We start from the raw sequence: 19,192 nt of genomic DNA, 5'->3' as shown, positions 1-19,192 counted from the left end.
GGAGAGAGAGAAGACACAAAAACAAAAAACCCTGAGAAGGAACACCTTATTCCTTGACCGATACCTGCTCTACATTGAGTGGGAGATCAACATTCAGTCTTAAAAGTGGTTCTCAAGTACTGAGCAACCAAAGCAGGAAAGTGGTTACCTCCAGAGTCTGTATGTGTTCAAATCTGTCCGCATCCCACTGCTTAATCTTGTGGTCCTTGCCAGTGGTGAAGAAGAGGTGGGACTTGGGTACAAACTGCAGGTACATCACACTGAAAAGTGAGAAAAGTGATCAAATGTCATGTCATGTCATCAAATGTCATGCTAGTGAAGAGCGTCACACACATTTGTGAAGAGCTAGTTCTAGGATGCCTAATTAAGTTTTACATTTATGACTGCCTAAATATAGACATAGATGCTTGAAGGAAATAATACGTACAGGTGACTCAAAGGTCTGCACCTACCTGTCATCATGTGCAAAGAGAGACTTATGGCAGTCTCCAAAGTCCAAGCCCCAGATTTTCACATTCCTGTCGGCAGAGCCCGTTGCTATTAGTGTCCCATCCTACAGAGGAAGAGGTGAACTGTGACTTTACTTGATTATCAGAAACTCTACAGTTAGATAAAACAAGATAAATCAGAACATTTAGCCCATTTCTCTCAGAAACATTAAAATCAATACCATGCAATTTCACCTCTATCAAGAGCACCTATTTCTCTGCTTTTACCTAAGATTTCCTTAAAAACCTTGTTGAGTAAAAGCAAGAACTCTGCTGGTTCCAAAGTTTTCATACTGCTACAGGGTAGTGGTGTGCCTTGATGTCGGAATATGTTCTGAATTACAATATTGTAATTGTTTATATACTTCCTTAAATAGGAAGAAGAATCTCGAATCTGTCATAGGATTTAGGGGAAGAGGGGAGGAGGAAGAAAGAAGAGTCTGGGAAAGAACCTACTAAAATGTTTGCAACCCAGCCTTTTATCCTATATTCTCTATTTCTCTTATCCTATGTCAATGCCTCACTCAATTAGTTGTCAGCATAATAAGAACATCAGAAATATCTTGTGCTGTTCATGTACTAATCATAGACGGCGAGAGCATGGAATCCTTTCATATAGACTAGGCACTGTCTTTAAATACGTTATTCCCACTTTTATCCATAACTAGACGTTGCAAAAATATGATTTTGCTATGGCTATAGTACAAAATATTGTAAATGTCCAAATATGAAGCCAAGTTCTATCTTACTCACCAGCATTACCTTCTAGACTTTTAAAAATCTTTTGTATATTCAGGTGCTCTACCAATTATAGCATTTTATTTTTTAAAGATTTTACTAATTTATTTGAGAGAGCAAGAGAAAGAGTGTGTGCGCATGAGCAGGGGAGAGGCAGAGAGAGAGAAGCAGACTCCCCACTGAGCAGGGAGCCCAACTTGGGGCTTGATCCCAGGTCCCAGGATCATGATTTGAGCCGAAGGCAGATGCTTAACCAAAGGAGTAACCCAGGCTCCCCCCACCCTCCAATTATATATTTTAGACAACAAGATACTGAGGAATCCACAATAGGGAGTTAGTTCTAAGGATTAATTCAGATATTTGTGAACATATTCTGAAAACCCTAATGTAATTAATATGTATATATTATATACATATTATAATTATAATTAATTGTACTATACATATAGTACAATTACAATATTCGGAAAGTCTTAAAGTAATTAATATATATGTTTTATATACATTATAATTATAATTAATTGTACCATATATTATGATACAATTACAATATACATTGTTTTATGGCTTTTTGGGTAAAGTCAGATATGCAACGGGATGAAAAAATATTCAAAATGAAGATAGCAAGCCAAGAACCAAGAAAGTACTCTAGAAAAGACAACTTGTTACTCAGACACTTTAAATTTTACTTACATAAGAGATGTCCATGCATATAACAGGCAGTTTGTGTCCATAGAGTGAGAGAAAAAACTAAATATAAAAAAATATATATATATAAATAAATGATGTCTGTCTATAAGATACAGGCATTGTTTGTTACATGTGGATCTAAAATATAACTTTACAATCCTAAATGCTGTTCTGGATTGCTTTATATTTATATTTTCAGAGAAGACAAACCACTGTAGGCGGCTTATACCTGTGTCTAGCACACAGACCCTGCGCACACTTGCCAACAACACTGCACTATGGAGGAGCCGGGGATGCCCCAGAAGCCTACTACTTCAGTCAGAACAGGGCACAGGGACGTTCTCTGCATCTTTTAGCTGAAAATACTGGGCAATTGCTTCCCAACAACATTCCCAGGCCTGCTCCAGTCCTTCCGACTCTGGGCATAGGGCCCAGTAATCTATATTTTTAAAAGCAACCCAAATGATCCTGATGTACAGCCAAGAGTGGAATCACTGCCTAGGTGATGTAGCAATGCTCTTAAACTATTGGCTGCAACGGGATTTTGTGTCTACAGATTTTCTGAACTTATGAAATCTAACTTGCTTTAAACAAAATTTATGAACCAAAGGGTTCTTTAAAAGAATTCTAGCTTTCCTAATGCACCTACAATGTTTTGATTCACATAAACTTCAGAAACATAACACTGCTGGGCAGTCAAGGCCACTTTACAGCCTCAACCTATGGTCACTCAGACAGACAAAACTACTTCCAGGCATAATCACTGTACCTTTAAAGTGTCAACATAGAAAATTTTCACAGTACAGTCCAGCAAAGATACAGCTAACAGTTTTTGGTTGGGAGAGTAACGGACACAGAGAACGTCTTCATCTAGTTGTAAGGTTCGGGTTTGCTTCACAGAAAGTCTAGTACAACAGAAAACATCAAGAAAAAAAAATGAGCACTCTACAAAGACAGACAAAAATTCCAAGAACTCCCTGGAACATAAGGGAAATACACATGTCAAAAGCCCATTCAGGGGTTCCCCATTCTCATTCCAAAAAAAGGACACAAATTAAAAAACATCTACTCACCTCTTCTGGGTACTATTTTCATCTTTTACCAATTCAAAATCCCAGAACTTGACAGATTTATCTGCACCACCTGTCACAAAGCCACGCTGAAAATCCAATGATATTGCAATTAAAAAATATTTTACTACAGAAACTCTGGTAAGTTATATATCAAAATTGTACAAAGGACCATTTTTATTTAATGGCATGGGAGAAGAATTAAGAAAAATGTGGTTCCTCCTTAATCCCTTTCATTGCTCTTTTGGGGCTGCTGCCACAGACTTTATTTGAAAATTCCTAGCAGGGGCAAATGGTTACTACTTCTAGTTATACTTTTGTTTACCACCAGGAAGACTCCAAACATTGTATGGTTTTTGTTTTGTTTTGTTTTTTTTAAATGAAATTTTTATTTTTTTAATTTTTATTTATTTATGATAGTCACAGAGAGAGAGAGACAGAGAGAGGCAGAGACATAGGCAGAGGGAGAAGCAGGCTCCATGCACCAGGTGCCCGACGTGGGATTCGATCCCGGGTCTCCAGGATCGCGCCCTGGGCCAAAGGCAGGCGCCAAACTGCTGCGCCACCCAGGGATCCCCATTGTATGGTTTTTTACTCCACCTAAGAAAGCACCAAATAAATTTGCTATTAAGTAATAAAATGGTTTGACAAATATACACAGATTGGATCATCAAGTTAAGTTTATTCAAAGTAACAACTCAGAAGGGTGTAAGTTTATTCCTTCAATGTCCCCTGCTCCAGGGCGACAGGAAATATATATTTTAAAATATATTTTATATATATTCAAATATATATAATAATATATAAATCTATATATTATATATAAATATAACATATATTACATATATAATATAAATATGTATTATATATAAATGTAAATATATATATTCAAATATATTTTAAAATTAAAATATGTTTGAAAGTGTTTTCCAATATCAAGAAAATTACTCCCATTACATTGTAGTATTAAAGTACATGGAATATGGGTCAGAAAACTAGATCTCAAGTGTTCATTTTGCCATTTGAGATTAGTAAGAAGCTTACAATGGTCCTTTAGTGTTGCTGTAATGACAAAGACTATCTAGTTTATAAAAACACTATAAAAATAGCAGTAAGTGACACATGGATGTAAAAATACTTTGCAGAAAGAGAATCCTCTACAAATGCAAGATGTAATTACTATTTAAATCTTAAATGCTGTTCTGTTCTGACCCCAAATGGCATGACCCACTCTAAATTCCGGATTCCATTTTTTCCAAAAATAGTATCTACTTTCAATGGATGAAAGTTTGCCACTATTGAGAAGATTCAAATGAATGGCCCACAATCTCTTATTTTGTCCAAAAAATATCTCAAAATGTTCTGAGCAATAGCACCATTACTGGAGTTAAGTACACAGTTCTCCAAGATGACTCCTTTCAAGGGAAGCAGCCTGTTACTGACTTGAAAGAGCTGATATATTTGCTATAAACACTAGACTCAAAGTCATAGATGTATGGCCTAGAAGGAGAAAAGTTTACTCCATCCTCTGTATTTTATTGCTCAAGGGAATATTTCCTCTTGGGAAGTAGCACAAACCACTGGTGAAAACTCACGAGGGTAAGCAATCGGACATCTGATGATCAGAGCAGCTGAAGGAGAATTCATTTGATAATGACAGCTATTCGTACTATGAGGCACATGATATGCCATCATATGGGAAATCTAAAGATTAGAAAAAAAAGTGGGCTTTCTTTAAAGAAACCCTGAAGAAACCTTTATTAGGCAGGAGTAAAACCTGATGTAAGAAATGGGAAAGTACTAAAGTCCAGATCCTGACCTCTGATTTAGTTACCTGATCTGGAGAGAGAGACAAGGACCATAAAGCTCCATCATGTGCGTTTATTGTCTCCAGCAAATTTCCTGAGGCCAAGTCATAAAGCTGCAGCTTTCCTGTCTGTGGAAGACAAAATATGAGCACTACTCCAATGAGCACACCCACAACCACCAAGATTCATGCCTACATAGTTCAGGAAAGATTTCATAGCCATGTAGCAGCCATGTGGCAGATGGCTTCAGTGCTCTGTGCTTCCTATGTGAATATATGCCGCTGATGTGCGGAGTTGACTCTGGCAAGGTTGCTCTGTGGCAAAACGACGCAGAACAGTGCAACCTGGCAGTCCTGCACTATTGTCACTTTCACTGGTTCTCCAACTTCAGAAGGGAAATAGCATGGTCAGAGGCAAGTGAGAAGACGACAGCAAATACACCTAAAAACCTTTCAAGTTTAATCAAATTTAAACGGTAACTGGCTTAACCAACTCTTCCCCCATCTAGTTTCCTCCTCTATGATACGCTGACAATAAGAAATAGAAATTTAGGGAAGGCAATGGACTTAAAAAAAAAAAAAAAAAAAAAAAAAAAAAAACCAAACCGCAAAAGCTTAGAAAACAATGAGCCATACTGTCTGCTTAGAATTTGGTATATGAAAAACAAAAAATTAAAAAACTAAAAAATATATATATGTATATATAGAAATAAAAATAACATGCCCACGGTGCCCACAAGGCACAAACAGAACAGCAAAGCCTGCTCTCTGATGGGCTTTTGTATAGGGGTGGCAAGAGTGTAGGTGGGAGACTCGAGTCCCAGGGCTGCCTCTTTCCAACCCTATGACTTTTGATGAATTCACCTCCAAGAGCCTGTTTTATCTGTAAAATGGGGTTCACAGCACCACCATCTCTAAGCTGGTGTGAGCATTAAATGAGCTTATGGACATTAACTGCCTCACATAGGGACGGGGCTGGGGTCTGTGGATTGTACTTAAATCATACAGGTAGACTTCGAAAATATTTGCAAAATGCTCTACACACACACAAATAGGGGGACATTTGTTGAAAGAATGAATGAGAAGAGAAACTTAGAGTTTAATGTTTATTCCCTGACACTGATCCTAAAACCTCTCTGGCTTATTTTATATGTTTAGCTGGGCAAAAAAAATACCCATTGTGATACCGAGCTTTACTAATTAAACAATCATGCACATACGGCACAAGTTTAGGGGGATAACGATGACAAATCCTTGCAAAATACTTTTAAGTACTCCACAGACATATTCTATTTTATTTTCATGGCTACTACTCCTACTACCCAGTAGTTCTGCTACCAGCTCTCATTTACTAGTTATTTACTATGAACAGTTTCTGTGCTAAGTGCTTTCCGTTGTGTGAAATAGGTTGTTTACCTAATCTTACAAGAGAAAACCAAGGGGCAAGGCCAAAGTTCTCATGCCTTGTGAGTGGAAATTCTAGAATTCAAACCTAGGTTTATGTAGTGTAAAAGCCATTGTGAAGAAGCACGTGTCATCCTAATATATGGATAAGGAAACACCAGAAGAAATTTCAAGACCTGCTCCAAATTACCCATTCTAGAAGGGGGAGAATCTGAATCCAAATCTGTGTCTGCTTCTTCCTGCACGTTTATCTCCCAATCTGATTAGCAACTGGGAATGAGGATGGGTCAGTCTGTCTTTATTGAATGCTTCTACCTGTCAAGCATGATACTAGGTACTTTGTATATTTTATCATTAGTCCATCTCAAAACATAATTACATATGTGCTCATGAAGAGATACATGAAAAGTCGAGCACCAAAACATGAATGATGGTTATCTCAAGGTCATGACTGTAATTTTCTTCCTCACAATTTGACATAAGGTTTGATTTTTTAAAAACAAAACAAAACTAAGAAAAACCCCTCAAAAAAAAAAGGGCAATAAACTACCAACCGTCTCATATTAGCCAGCTCTCATTCATTTCCAATATGCAAAAGAAGGACCCGAGTTCTCAAACAACCTTAAGAATACTGAGAAGAGCCTCCAAATTCCAAGAAAAAGTCTCAGTGTACCTTTGTTCCTATGACCACCTGCCTATCACCAGGTACGAAGAATGAGCACAGTGCATATTCGCAGGTCATTGTGCGGATACACTGCAGTGTGGCCCTGTGAGAAAGAAGGAATAAAGAATTTGCACATTAAGAGAACCTGCTTCTCCATCTTAGAGGTCAGTGCGTTCATTCAACACACACCTAGCCACACAGTTGGGCTCTCAGACACAATTATAGTCAAGAAAGAAAAACTTAAATGGCACTTACTTTCTTTTGTAGGGACTTCCTAATTCTAAGGAACAGAGCTCATGTAAAAGCAGGGCAAAAAAAGCATCTGCTGAGCTCAACAGAGCCCAAGGTGCCACCATAAAGAAGTAATTGAGCCCACAGAATTACAAGTTGAATTAGCCTGTTATTAAATATCTCTACAAGTAAAATTCACTTTCTTAGACTACAAAGATTCATCCCTTCAACAGATTTACATCAAATGCTCATTTCATTCCACATTTAACAAATGGTAGATGCTATTTTAGGTGCTGGAGGTTTAACAGTGTGTTAAATAGAAATGGCCCTGAACCTTGTAAACTCTAACATTCTTCAGGAACAAGGCAAACACAAACTGATCTGACAGGTGATAGCAAGTGCTGCAGAGACACAACTTGGTGGGAGGGCAGAGGCGGTGAAGGAGCAGGACTGCCATTCAGTGACAAGATGGGGAGAATGCCTGTATGTGAGGGGGAAGATGGTTCCAGAGACAAAGACCAGGAGCGCAACCGCCACAACAGGGGCTCGTTCTTGCTGTGTTTAAGAGATGAGAAAAGGCCAATGGGCTCTTGTGCGGCAGAAGGGGAGAGGAGTAAGAGTTGAGGTCTGTGAGTACTATGGCTTCTAGGCAGAGTGAGGTGGAACTGCTGGGAGTGATACCAATTCCATTATGAAGAGCACCCTGGCAGCTGCATGGAGAATGGGCTATGGTGGGGCACACAGCAGAGATCCGTCAGGAAGCTATCACGCCGACCCCAGGGAGAGGCAAGGGCAGATGGGAATTGGTGGTAGCAGCACGGGTGACGACATGCAGTTGGATGCTAGCTAAGTTCTGAAAGTGGAGCTCACAGCATGTGCCAGTGACCTGGACATAGGATATGAGAGAATGGCCAAAAGCATCTGGGGGAGAACAACTGGAAGGAAGTAATTACTTTTGAAGAAGACGGGGATGTCTGCAGAAACACGCGGGGAGAAAATAAGATCGCAAGCACTGTCTGGGGCATATAAAAAATGGAGATGCCCAATTAGACATCCAGGTGGTGATACAAACCAAAGACTTGGGTGTAAGGGTTTGATGTTCACGGAAAGGCTGAGGCCAGAGAAAGAAAGAAATTTATGTGTCATCAGCATAGAGAAAGCTGCAGAAAGTGAGTGTAGACAAAGACAGGGTTTAAAGACTACCCTAAAGTATTCTAATACCTAGAGGTCAGAAAGGTAAGGTCATATAGGAGATTAAGTAAAAAGCTGGGCAGTACTCAGAGCCTACTAGAATTTAAGAAGTAAGCAGTCTGTTTGCACATTTTTCTCTAGCCACTTACAGGGACAAGCTTCAGATGTGGAATAAGCTTGTGGGAGTTTTTTGGCATCAAATTTAAAAAGGCAACTTTTCCTATTCTGAACTCCACAGGTCTGCAGTCAAGATATATGCTGAGAGAATTATATGTAGGACCTGAAGAGATTAACAACTAACTGTCCAGAGTACTAACACCTCATTCACAGGGAAGAAAAGACGGCTTGATAAAGTGATGGAGAGCACCATTTCACAAACCTGTTCCATATTTTCACGGAATCTGCCGCAGCCGAAAGGACGGCAATATTGTCGGAGCTGAAAGACAGTGTCCGCACGTCACTGCGGTGTCCCCCAATGGTGATTCTGCTGGTCCTGACAGGCTGAGGGGCAGGCGCAGATGGGTGCAGGGAATACGATTCCACCAAGTTGTTCTGCAACAGGAAGACTGCCTTTAATTCTCCTTGAGGTGAATGAATCAAGTCAAAGGATCTGCATGAGAAAAGAATTCATAAATGTTCCAACCACCATCTTCACTCACAAGGTTAACTTTTTCCAGTAGAGAGGCTTCACAGCGTGTCCTCAATCTATGTGACGTTTGAGCAAGTATAAAGAATTTTACAGGAAGTGCTGAGTATTAAAGTCAAAAAGACCTATGCTCAGATATTGGATCTGACATGTATCTTATTTTTATGTATATAATTTTTATTAAGTGACCTTAAATTGTTTTGGAGCACAGGACATAGATTTTTTCTTTTTAATGGCAGCAGAAAAGAAGACTAAACAAATAGAAACGGTTATTATAATAAAACAAATATGAGATGAGTAAGTGGGCCCATGGTGAGGACAGATATCCCATGATCACTATCTCCTCTAGACTGCTTACAAACAGCATGAAAAAGCCAATACAAGTTTATAGCTTACTATTTCTATAATATTGCTCTCAGGTACTTCAAATTCTATACTTTTACTCACTTGATTTTGGCAGAAGTTTTAATATTAGCCACCCGTTGGATTTCATCTTGCAGAGTCATTTTGACATCAACTTCAAGGTCTTCTTCCTCGCCTTTTGAAGAATTTAATCTAGAGGGGGGAAAAAAGACAATCATGCTATCACTTTTCTAGAAGCAGCTTTGTTATTACATGAGTCAAGGTATGGCTGCAAGACCCACAACCTGCATGATCCTGGGAGTTACTTCATCACACAGGATTACCATGAGAATTAGATAACGCAGCATGAGTAGAAATGCTTAGGGAACCAGTGTCATAAACTTTATTCCATTTAATGGGTACCTTCAACAAGTGGATTCTTTTTCTTTTTCTTTTTTTTAAACAAGTGGATTCTGAAGGCAACACCCCATGAAATTTCCTGGGGCAAGTAAGCCTTTGTAATTCAAATTATTCCAACAAAATGTAACCAGTTAACTTTTCTATCTTCAAGACTTTACAGAGGATCCATTAAGCAGCAATTCTCAATCCAACCATGTCAAATAAATCAGAGGTTTCAAAAGATTTGCCAAGTCAGGTGACAACTTATTTGAGTCTTGATAAATTTCGACCACTGTAGAACAGCAGATTTCTGTGGTTACTATAATACCTATTCCAAGGTGATACTGCACCCAAATGTCAGTTTTATAGTCCTTCTCCTCACAGCCCCCAAGCCGAGCATTATGTGACCCAACTTCCTTCTGTATGGGCTGCTGTCACTGAAGACACCTGTTGGCCTGAGAACTAAATCATTTAGAAGCTATTTTTAAAGATTTGTATAGCCTTTCTTATTCTATGTGGCTCTGAGCTCACGACTCAGCATATACTAGTTATGAAGCCATACTAGAGAGCAGAAATTTAAAACACGGCCTATCAGCACTCCATGATGTCTTCTCTAGCTTTGAACAGTGATTACTAACACAGTAATTATTTCCTTAAAGAAGCCATGGTTTTTCTGTCAGTACTGTGTGGCCCACCCAAGATACTTTAATAATAGTAATTATCAAAACAAAACAAAACACACTTTGCTTTCTTTCTAGCTTTCTTCATCTTCTTATCCATTTTCTTCTGAACTTCCGCTTTCGAAAGGACGCAGAACACTTCTAGCACAGAGTCAGTTCCCTAGAAAGGCAAAAGTTGGTGTTGAGTCCAGCCAGGACAGGCAATTTGTAACATAGCTTTTTCTCAGTAAGACCTAAACAATAATGTTCCTTTTTCTTTTTCTTTCAACCTTACTGGTTGTACTACGTCTCCAGGACTGCTGTCTTATGTGTAAAGTGGGAATACCATTTCCTACTCCCAGCATTGCTCTGAAGACCAAAGTGGCAGCCAGGTAATGCTTTTAAACTGCTCAGAAAAGCACACATTTAATGCTTGCTAACAATAAGAACTATAGTAACTATTACTGTGTTATGCTAATAGAAGCTAGGGATTACAGGTCTATACAGCAGCACATACTGAATTGCTAATATGACAGGGGAGGGGGGGGAAATAATCTCTACACTGAATATAAAACAAGCACCAGTTTCTGAAAGAGCCCCGTGCCTATTGCTGTCTCCTACAACTGGTACTCACGTGGCAAGCTAGAATCCTGCCTGTCCTGTCGACCGCAAGGTTCACAACTCTGTCCCTTCCTTCCCGCATGATGGAGCCGACTTTTCTGCATGTAAGGATACGCTATGGAAGAAGCAAGAGAGAAGACCAAGGTTAAATACAAATCTCTGAAAACATATGATTCTAAAAGAGATGCAGGTGATAAAGATATTCCCTAAAATGGAGATAACTGCCAAATTTTTAAATTAAATAATCTCCAGTTCTCGCTTTTCCCACAACTGAACTCAAATGAAAGTAAAAAAAGGAATTACATCCTCAGGAGTTTCATCTGTCTCTGGGATTCCATCCTCAGGCTCGTGTGTATCCTGTATTTCTGGGGAAGACCCTTTACTTTTCTTGGGTTCTGGTTCTTCTAAGTCTTCCACCTGTTTTATAAAAATGGGAGAATAAAAGCTGAAATAATATGTCGCAGGAAGTGACTCTTTAACCCTAATGACTTACAAACCCGTCCTTATAGCCACGAATAACTTCCATTTAGTGCTCTCTTTGATCAATCCTCTTCGACAGTAGGATACTTAACCAGGGTACATTAAAAACCGACTACGGAATTGCAACCAAAACAATATCCACTATACTGTCTCTGACAACTTCCCAAAATATACAGAGTAAGGTTTAGCAACTGTAATCTAGACGGAGGTGAAAAAATGATGACGGACTCTTCATTAACTTTAAAACTTTCTTAAGTGAAAGAGCTACCTACCATATTTTGGGGGAAAGATGCCAGTCTGACAAGGAGAACTACAAAGGTAATCCAGAAATGAAAAGATAAAGCCTAGCCTACTATGGTAGAATGCACCAGAATAGCTACTGAAGACAACACTACACACCTGCCTCCAGCTAAACCTGGGGTCTATAAACTTTTTTCCACACAAAATCTGTGAGGATCTGAGAAAGTTATAGTCTCAGAACATCTATGTTTACACACACACACACAAATTTTACATAGATTTTTGCCTAAGGGGAAAGGCTCACAGACATCCTGAAGTACATCCATGGACACCCAAAGGTCCAGGAATACCTTGCTGAGAACTCCACCAACTAAGCCATTAGCATCACCAGAAGGTGTAAGCCTAAAACTATCCTTCTTCAACCTCAGATAAATGAGGGCAACTGAGCTAATAATGAAGAGAAAAATTCTGATTAGAAGTTGGAAGCCATCAGTGTGATAAAATTCCTTCTAGCACTACCGAAGTACTCAATAATCATATCCGATTCTAAATTCAATGAGCCTATGACATTGCTAAAACATGGCATTGCCCATGGCCAAAACAAAACAAAACAAAACAAAACAAAACAAAAACAATTACCTCTTGCAGATAAGTTATGTCCCAAGCCCTCAGCTCACTGTCAGAAGACCCAGTGATGAGTCGCTTTTCTTCTGACACCAGGACCAACCCCCACACCTGTAAAGTATAAGAAGATTCAAATAACATGATTTATAAGAGACTCCAGGATATATGATGTGACATTTCAAAAATCTAAGAATACTACCAGTAGTGAAATCTCTTTGGCATTTGCAAAACCTAATGTTAAGGTAACCCTTTCAAAATACACTAAAAGAAATCTCACTTTTGGAAAGAAAATATGGCCTGTGGTAGAACTGTTGCTTATGAAGTAAACTTGAAGTTTCTCTGTAATTTCCTACCCTTAAATTTAGATAATGGCTGTTCAGCAAAAATCCTAACTAGAATCCACTCAAATGATGATTTTAAGTCTGGTACTTCTTTGCTTTCAGCCATACTTTGCAAACAAAAGGTATTCTATTGATGTCTATTATATAATTTTCAGCCTCAGATATCTAAGAACAATGAAAAGAACAATACTGTTGTGAATCGACAGTCAAGGAATCTCTTTTGCTTTTCCTCGTCATTGACTCCAGTATGTTTTTGAAAGCCTGGTATGAACAAAGCATGGAGGATGCAAAGATATAAAATATTCCCTGATCTCTATTGAAAATACATATATTTGGGAAACTATTATAATGGCGACGACTTGCTGTTTACATGTCACCGGGGCAGGCACTGTTAATACAGTATCATTAAACCTCCATATCATCAAAAAGGTGGATCCATTATTTAAAAATGATGAAACTCATATTCATGAATCAGAAACTTATCCAAGGCCACTTTTTACTAAATGCCATTGCAGCTGTATCTGCTCCGACAGCTGGTGTTTCCTCCACCACCTGTCTTTCAAGACAGTACATGACGATTATCGTGAGTAGTGAAAACAAAGGGCCATGAAAGGCCCAGGGAAGGAAAACATCTTTTCCTTTTGCCTTGCCATTCTTTGGCCCATGACCCTACATGTACCTCAGTTCGGTGGCCAACCATTGTTTTAAAGCAGTGCTGGGTGTCAAGGTCCCACCATTTCACCATGGTATCTTTCCCACTAAAAAAAGAAAAAGGAGAAAAATCTTATTAGGGAAAATCAGTAAATGGGAGGTCAAGGACACATTTGTTGCCTTTAAAAAGATATACCTAGCAACAATGTCTAATATTACTATTCCACCTCACTTTTTAAAAAGAGTCTTAATTTCCATTATTAGGTAGGAGATACAAAGTTTCACCTTTAAGCAGCCCAGAATTCAGTGTCAAGGAATATAGATGCCAACCTGTGGCCCATCAGCACAGAACCCACGCTCCCCCAGTGTCCCACAAAAAGCTCTCACATCTCTTCTGCTACCGGCTCCCATGTATAGCTGGTCTCCACATCCTGAAACTGCCTCCTCTGTGAGGCCTTGACTCCTTCAAATTCATTTCTGTATGCAAATCTGAATTTAAGTTCTGCTGCCTGAACTATTTTCATAGCTTATCTGGTTTCTTTGTCCATTCCTGTGCCTTCATTATATCTAATAAACTATCAGATAATCTCAATTTTTTTAAACTTTCACTAGCTCAAGGTTCTCTATAAAATCGAAATCAGGCTCTTTAGCACCACTTTCAAAACCTCTCATTAGCTGGCTGAGTTTCCCTGCCACTGAGCTCTATTCCTCCTGCCTCAAATGTCTCCTCTCCCTTGTTTCTTCACTAATAGAAATCTAATATAATCCTCCTTGAAGACCAAACTGGGGGAAAAAAAAAATCCCAAAAAATCCAACTTACAAAGTCTTTCCAATACAATCCTGCCTCACATTATTTCCTTTCTTTTACACAGTTGACCCCTGTACAATGAAGGGGTTCGGGGTCAGACCCCACCCCACCAGCATGGTCAAAAATCCTCATATACTGCTGACTCATTCAAAACCTAACTATTCCCAGACTACTATTGACCAGAAGCCATACCAGTAACATGAACAGTTCATTAACACATATTTTGTATGTAATATTCTCACAACAAAGTAAGTTAAAGAAAATATTAAGAAATCGTGAGAGAAAACACATTTACAGTTCTGTACTGGATTTATTGAAAACAAAACAAAATCAAAGAAATGCATATTAAGCAGACCTGCCCAATTCAACCCTGTTGCTGCTTCTGAGTCATTACTATAGTTCTTCTAGTTAGTGCTGGCAAACCTTAGGATCACAAACCTTCCTGGGTGGCCATTCCTTAGGTTGGATAATTATTATATTAGGTTGAACCATATGAAATTGCTGATATTTGACCTATTATGTTTGACTACATAAATGGAAATTTCAAATGGTTCACCCTAATAGATGTTCAGAAGGCCTACGTATAAGAACATCTGTTCTCAAAAGGCAGGCAAATCAAATACTTGGTATTCACCTCTGCCCACGCCTCCACATTCTGTTCTGCTTTCCTGACTTTGTAGGGATCCAGAAAGCAGATCGCTCATTCTATAAAAGGCATGTTAAAGTTTAAGAAACATGGAAAAGCTAATACCAGAGGATAATAATGATGAACCAGAAAAGGAATTAAAAAATGCTAGAAATAACTCTGGATAGCTTCTATGATACTACTGGGGAGAAGAGGGAAGCAGAGAGGAAAGCAGAAGGCCGAAGAGGAAGAAGCTAGAACATGTGCTTGAGGGTAGTCTGGATGAATGAGGAAGGATCAAGGCAAATTCTATTATTGAAACCCTCTGCAATGCATTTACAAAGTAAAGAATTGGAAATGAAACTGTTATATACCTAGTAAGTAGCAGATTCTTTTCTCTTAGAAACAATGCTTGTGTGACGGCGTCCTTATGCCCCTTAAGACGGTAGAGGCCACTTTCATTGATCACATCCCACACGATAGTATCTGTGTCCTAAAGGATTCAGATAATACAAAGAATTTTCTTTACCACATCAGGCCTTGACAAACAATAGGATGTAATATTTTTATTACTAAGTTGATATATCGTCCTTGTAGAAAATTTAGAAAACATACATAAAAGTTTAGAGGAAATAAACAGCCGTTTAATTCTACCATACAGATCTAACCACCATAGATAATGTTGTTTTATACTACTACAAGCCAACATCTAGATTATTTTCAGAAATAGCATGGGATCATGCTATTCATATCCTTTTATAACGACCTTTTTTCCATTATTTTAAAATACTTCTATTTTTCCATATCCTTCCAGACTATTCTCATTTTCAATGATCACATAATAATCAATCCTACAGATATACCATAATCCATTTAAACATTTTCCTACTTTAGCCATTTAGATAGTTTCCCATTTTCTGCTATTATAAATATGTGGAAATGAACATTCTTGTACATGAATCTTTGTAGAAAACCTCGGATCAGAATACTATAAAGGGAAATTCTTAGGTTAAAAGGTATTTCTGTTTTTAAAGTTTGCAATTCATCATGACAAGGCGATCAGTTTCACTCTATAGATCCACCAAGGATATGAATGACAAGGCCAGTTTTCCCATCTCCTCAGCTCTGGATATTATTAGTTTCTCAAAAACCGCTGCCAACTTCAAAAGTTACAAATGCTGTCTCAGTATTTATTGGATTTACATTTCTGAATACTGATGAGAAATTCCACCCATACTCTGTGGTGATTACTGGCCACTTGTACCTCTCTTGAAATGCTAAGTCATGTCTTTCGTCTTCCTTTGGATCTTTGTTTGTAACTTATTAAGAGATGAATGATATTAATCCTTTTTATATTGAAAATATTAAATACTTCCTCTTTTTCAATATTCTTTAACTTTTTTCCAGTTTCATTGGGAAACAATTGACATACATGGCTGTATAAGTAATGAGTACATACAGCATGATCTATCTTCTCACACAAAATAAAAAGAAAAAAGACAAAAGGAAAAAAAAACCCTCAATGTGAAAACTCTTTCTAGGACTTACTCTTCTTTTTTCTTGTTTGTTTTTAATTTAAATTCAATTAATTAACAGATAATGTATCATTAGTTTGAGGTAGAATTCAGTGATTCATCCATCCATCTTATATAAAACCCGTGCTCATTACATCATGTGCCTTTCTCTTAGGACTTAATCTTAACAACTTTCCTATTTCTTTTAAATCTACAAATGTTTCAAATGTAAACATTAAATCTATCAATCTTTTCCTTTACAATTTCTTTGTTTGCTGATATGCTTCAAGTCTTTTTCTACCATGGTATCAGATAAATATATACTAACATGTCTTCTAGTTTGCTTAAAATATCTTCAATACAAAAGTCTTTAATCTGTGACTCATTTTGGTAGGTGGCATAAAGCTTTAACTTAGATTATCCCCCTGCATACTTAGCCAACTGTCTCAGTATTGCTTTATAAGTAATTCATCATTTTTATATACACCAGAAATGTCATTTTTAAAATACACTACTTAGGGGTGTCCGAGTGGCTCAGTCGGTTAAGCAGCTGACTTTGGCTCAGGGTCCTGGGAGAGAGCCCCAAATCAGGCTCCCTGCTCAGTGGAGAGCCTGTTTCTCCCTCTGCCTCTATCCTCCTGCTCATTCTCTCTCTCTCTCTCTCTCTCTCTCTCTCTGTCAAATAAATGAATAAATAAAAATAAAATACACTAATATGAAAGCGGATTTGAGTCTGGGATTCCCATTTGGTTGCAATAATCTACCTAGTTTATATTGATAGTGGATTAGTTTAACACCTTTTTTTTTTTTTTTAACATTATTTATTTGAGAGAGAGTGAGCCAGCAAGCAGTGGGGAAAGGCAGAGGGAAAGGGCAAAGCGGACTCCCTATTGAGCAAGGAGCCTGATGGCAGGCTTCAGTCCCAGGACCCTGGGATCATAATCTGAGCCGAAGGCAGACGCTTAACGGAGACACCCAGGCGCCCCCAGTTTAACACATTTTAAATTATGACTTCATAATGCATCTTAATATTGAAAGAAATCTCTGAAAAAACAAAATGCAGTCCTCTTTTATTATTCTTCTTTCCCAAACTTCTGGTTTTTTTGATTCATTTGTTTTCCATACATACTTTTAAAGAATTTGGTCATATTCTTTAACAACAACAAAACCTTTCTGAGACATTTATTTAAATTGCTGTAACTATACAAATTAAGTAGAAAACACTAGAATCTTTGTCTTCCCATTCAAGAACATGGTTTGTATCTCTGTTCAGGTTTTCTGTTATATTCTTCAGTATAGTTTCCTAATATTTTTCTGTTACCTAATACAATTTACTATTGTAAATGGAATCTTTTATAGTTGTTTAACTGATGACTCTGAGACATAGGAAAGCTACCAATTTTAACAGTAAAGAATGACTTTTGTCTCTCCTTATCCCATCTGTTTTTTTTTTCCTTTGTGTACTACTTTGAGTAGCACTTCTACAATGATGTTATACAATAGTTATCAGGAGCATCCTCATCTTGTTCCTATACTTAATAGGCTTTTATCAGAGAATGTGACAGGAAACAAAATGAACCTCCCAATTGATTCTCATCCTCCTCCCTCCATTTCCACCATCTACACTGTTTTGTACACAAAAGACCGATTGTTTCACCTAACACTTTTATGAACAACCTGCTCCAACACATGCCTTATACTCCCTTACTAGTTTAAAATCTGGGCACCTGATTCAAGGTCTCACCTTGGACCCAGATGCCAGCCTGCCTCCTAGCTGATCATACTTCAGGGAAGTGATGGCTGCTTTGTGTCCATTGAAGGTCACATTTCCTTCCCCACTCAGGAGACTGAAGATTCGGATAGACCCATCCTCATAACCAACAGCTAAGTGCAGTCCATCTGGGGAGGGACACAAGCAAGTGACTTCTTGTTTAAGCCCCTGAAGGATGAGGATCTGAAATCACAATTATAAACAATGTACAGGTAGTTAGCATGTCAGTAAAATTAAGAGTATCAATAATCTCAAATCATTCTTACTACTATTAATAATAATGAAATTCTGCAGTTCATCTCAAGTTCTCTCATATAGGAATTATTATTTGTACAGGGCAATGAAACATTTAAGAAAGGGTAAAATTACTTTCTCCAAAGCTCTACATTAGCATAATTTGTACAAGAATTTCCCAAGTGATGAAGTATCAGGTCCTTATCCTAAGTTAACACCAAATGATTTTCCATAAAGGGTTATAAACACATCCTTGCTTTAATTGAGCCTCATCTTAAAAGAATCCAACCTGTATGACACAAGGGTCCTGCATGGTTTTATCCCCCAGATAAATATCCCCCAGATATATCTGGGGGATAAAACCATGTAGCCTACTTTGTTGAAAAGAAGTATCAAACAAGTATCAACAAGGATCAAGTATCAGAGTATTAACCTCTTGGGAGTCCCAGAGTGAATGGGCAAGATCAAAATGCCTGTTATCTGGTGTGGCAGAAGGGTAGGCTTAGGAAACTCAGTGACACAAAGTATCAAAGCCTACTTTAATAAACTTGGGCCTTCTCTGTGGAAGTAAAAAAGAAAGGAAAAAAAAAAAAAAAGGTTCAGTCATCATAGCTGAGTATCACTCTTTTTAAATGCCTAATATTTTATAACTGGTTGTGAGGGCCAAATAGAAGAACTTGAAACATAAAGAACTGATAGAAAAAAACAAACACTTCAGGAATAATGATCACAAACAATTACCCATAAATTCTACAAATAGATACCTAGGAGGTAAGCTCCTATTTGGTCATGGTTTTCAGAATTTAGTGCAGAAGAACACAACAGAACCTGATACTTGGCTACTTAGATCCAAAGAGGCAAGCTTTCTTTCAGGGGGACACATTTTAAAAAATCTGGGCATGATAAATCAGACCAGCTCCAGTTCTGCCTCTCTATTTCTCAAATACCTACATA

General features: G+C 38.0%; 1 protein-coding gene and 1 long non-coding RNA gene across 3 annotated transcripts in view; one reads left to right on the top strand and one right to left on the bottom strand.

Annotated features, from left to right (window-relative positions):
• Window positions 1-19,192, bottom strand: part of WDR3 (WD repeat domain 3) — a 29,261-nt gene that overhangs the window by 7,835 nt on the left and 2,234 nt on the right. For both annotated transcript variants that reach the window (XM_025453378.3, XM_049096058.1), the window contains exons 3-18: window positions 17,978-18,187; window positions 15,094-15,212; window positions 13,315-13,393; window positions 12,310-12,405; window positions 11,254-11,367; window positions 10,964-11,065; window positions 10,413-10,510; window positions 9,377-9,484; window positions 8,663-8,893; window positions 6,871-6,964; window positions 4,821-4,922; window positions 2,990-3,075; window positions 2,686-2,821; window positions 1,920-1,976; window positions 453-553; window positions 149-260 (exon numbers count right to left, since the gene is read on the bottom strand). In XM_025453378.3, coding sequence (XP_025309163.3) covers window positions 149-260; window positions 453-553; window positions 1,920-1,976; window positions 2,686-2,821; window positions 2,990-3,075; window positions 4,821-4,922; window positions 6,871-6,964; window positions 8,663-8,893; window positions 9,377-9,484; window positions 10,413-10,510; window positions 10,964-11,065; window positions 11,254-11,367; window positions 12,310-12,405; window positions 13,315-13,393; window positions 15,094-15,212; window positions 17,978-18,187 — 1,845 coding nt within the window. The remainder of the gene's footprint in view (window positions 1-148; window positions 261-452; window positions 554-1,919; window positions 1,977-2,685; window positions 2,822-2,989; window positions 3,076-4,820; window positions 4,923-6,870; window positions 6,965-8,662; window positions 8,894-9,376; window positions 9,485-10,412; window positions 10,511-10,963; window positions 11,066-11,253; window positions 11,368-12,309; window positions 12,406-13,314; window positions 13,394-15,093; window positions 15,213-17,977; window positions 18,188-19,192) is intronic.
• Window positions 6,888-11,406, top strand: LOC125752844 (uncharacterized). The gene is made up of 2 exons (XR_007403290.1): window positions 6,888-7,025; window positions 8,522-11,406. It is a non-coding gene; the product is annotated as an uncharacterized LOC125752844 (long non-coding RNA).

The sequence above is a fragment of the Canis lupus genome, chromosome 17 (assembly GCF_003254725.2).
Source record: "Canis lupus dingo isolate Sandy chromosome 17, ASM325472v2, whole genome shotgun sequence".
In the NCBI taxonomy this organism is placed as follows: domain Eukaryota; kingdom Metazoa; phylum Chordata; class Mammalia; order Carnivora; family Canidae; genus Canis; species Canis lupus.
This window is presented reverse-complemented; position numbering and strand designations above follow the sequence as displayed.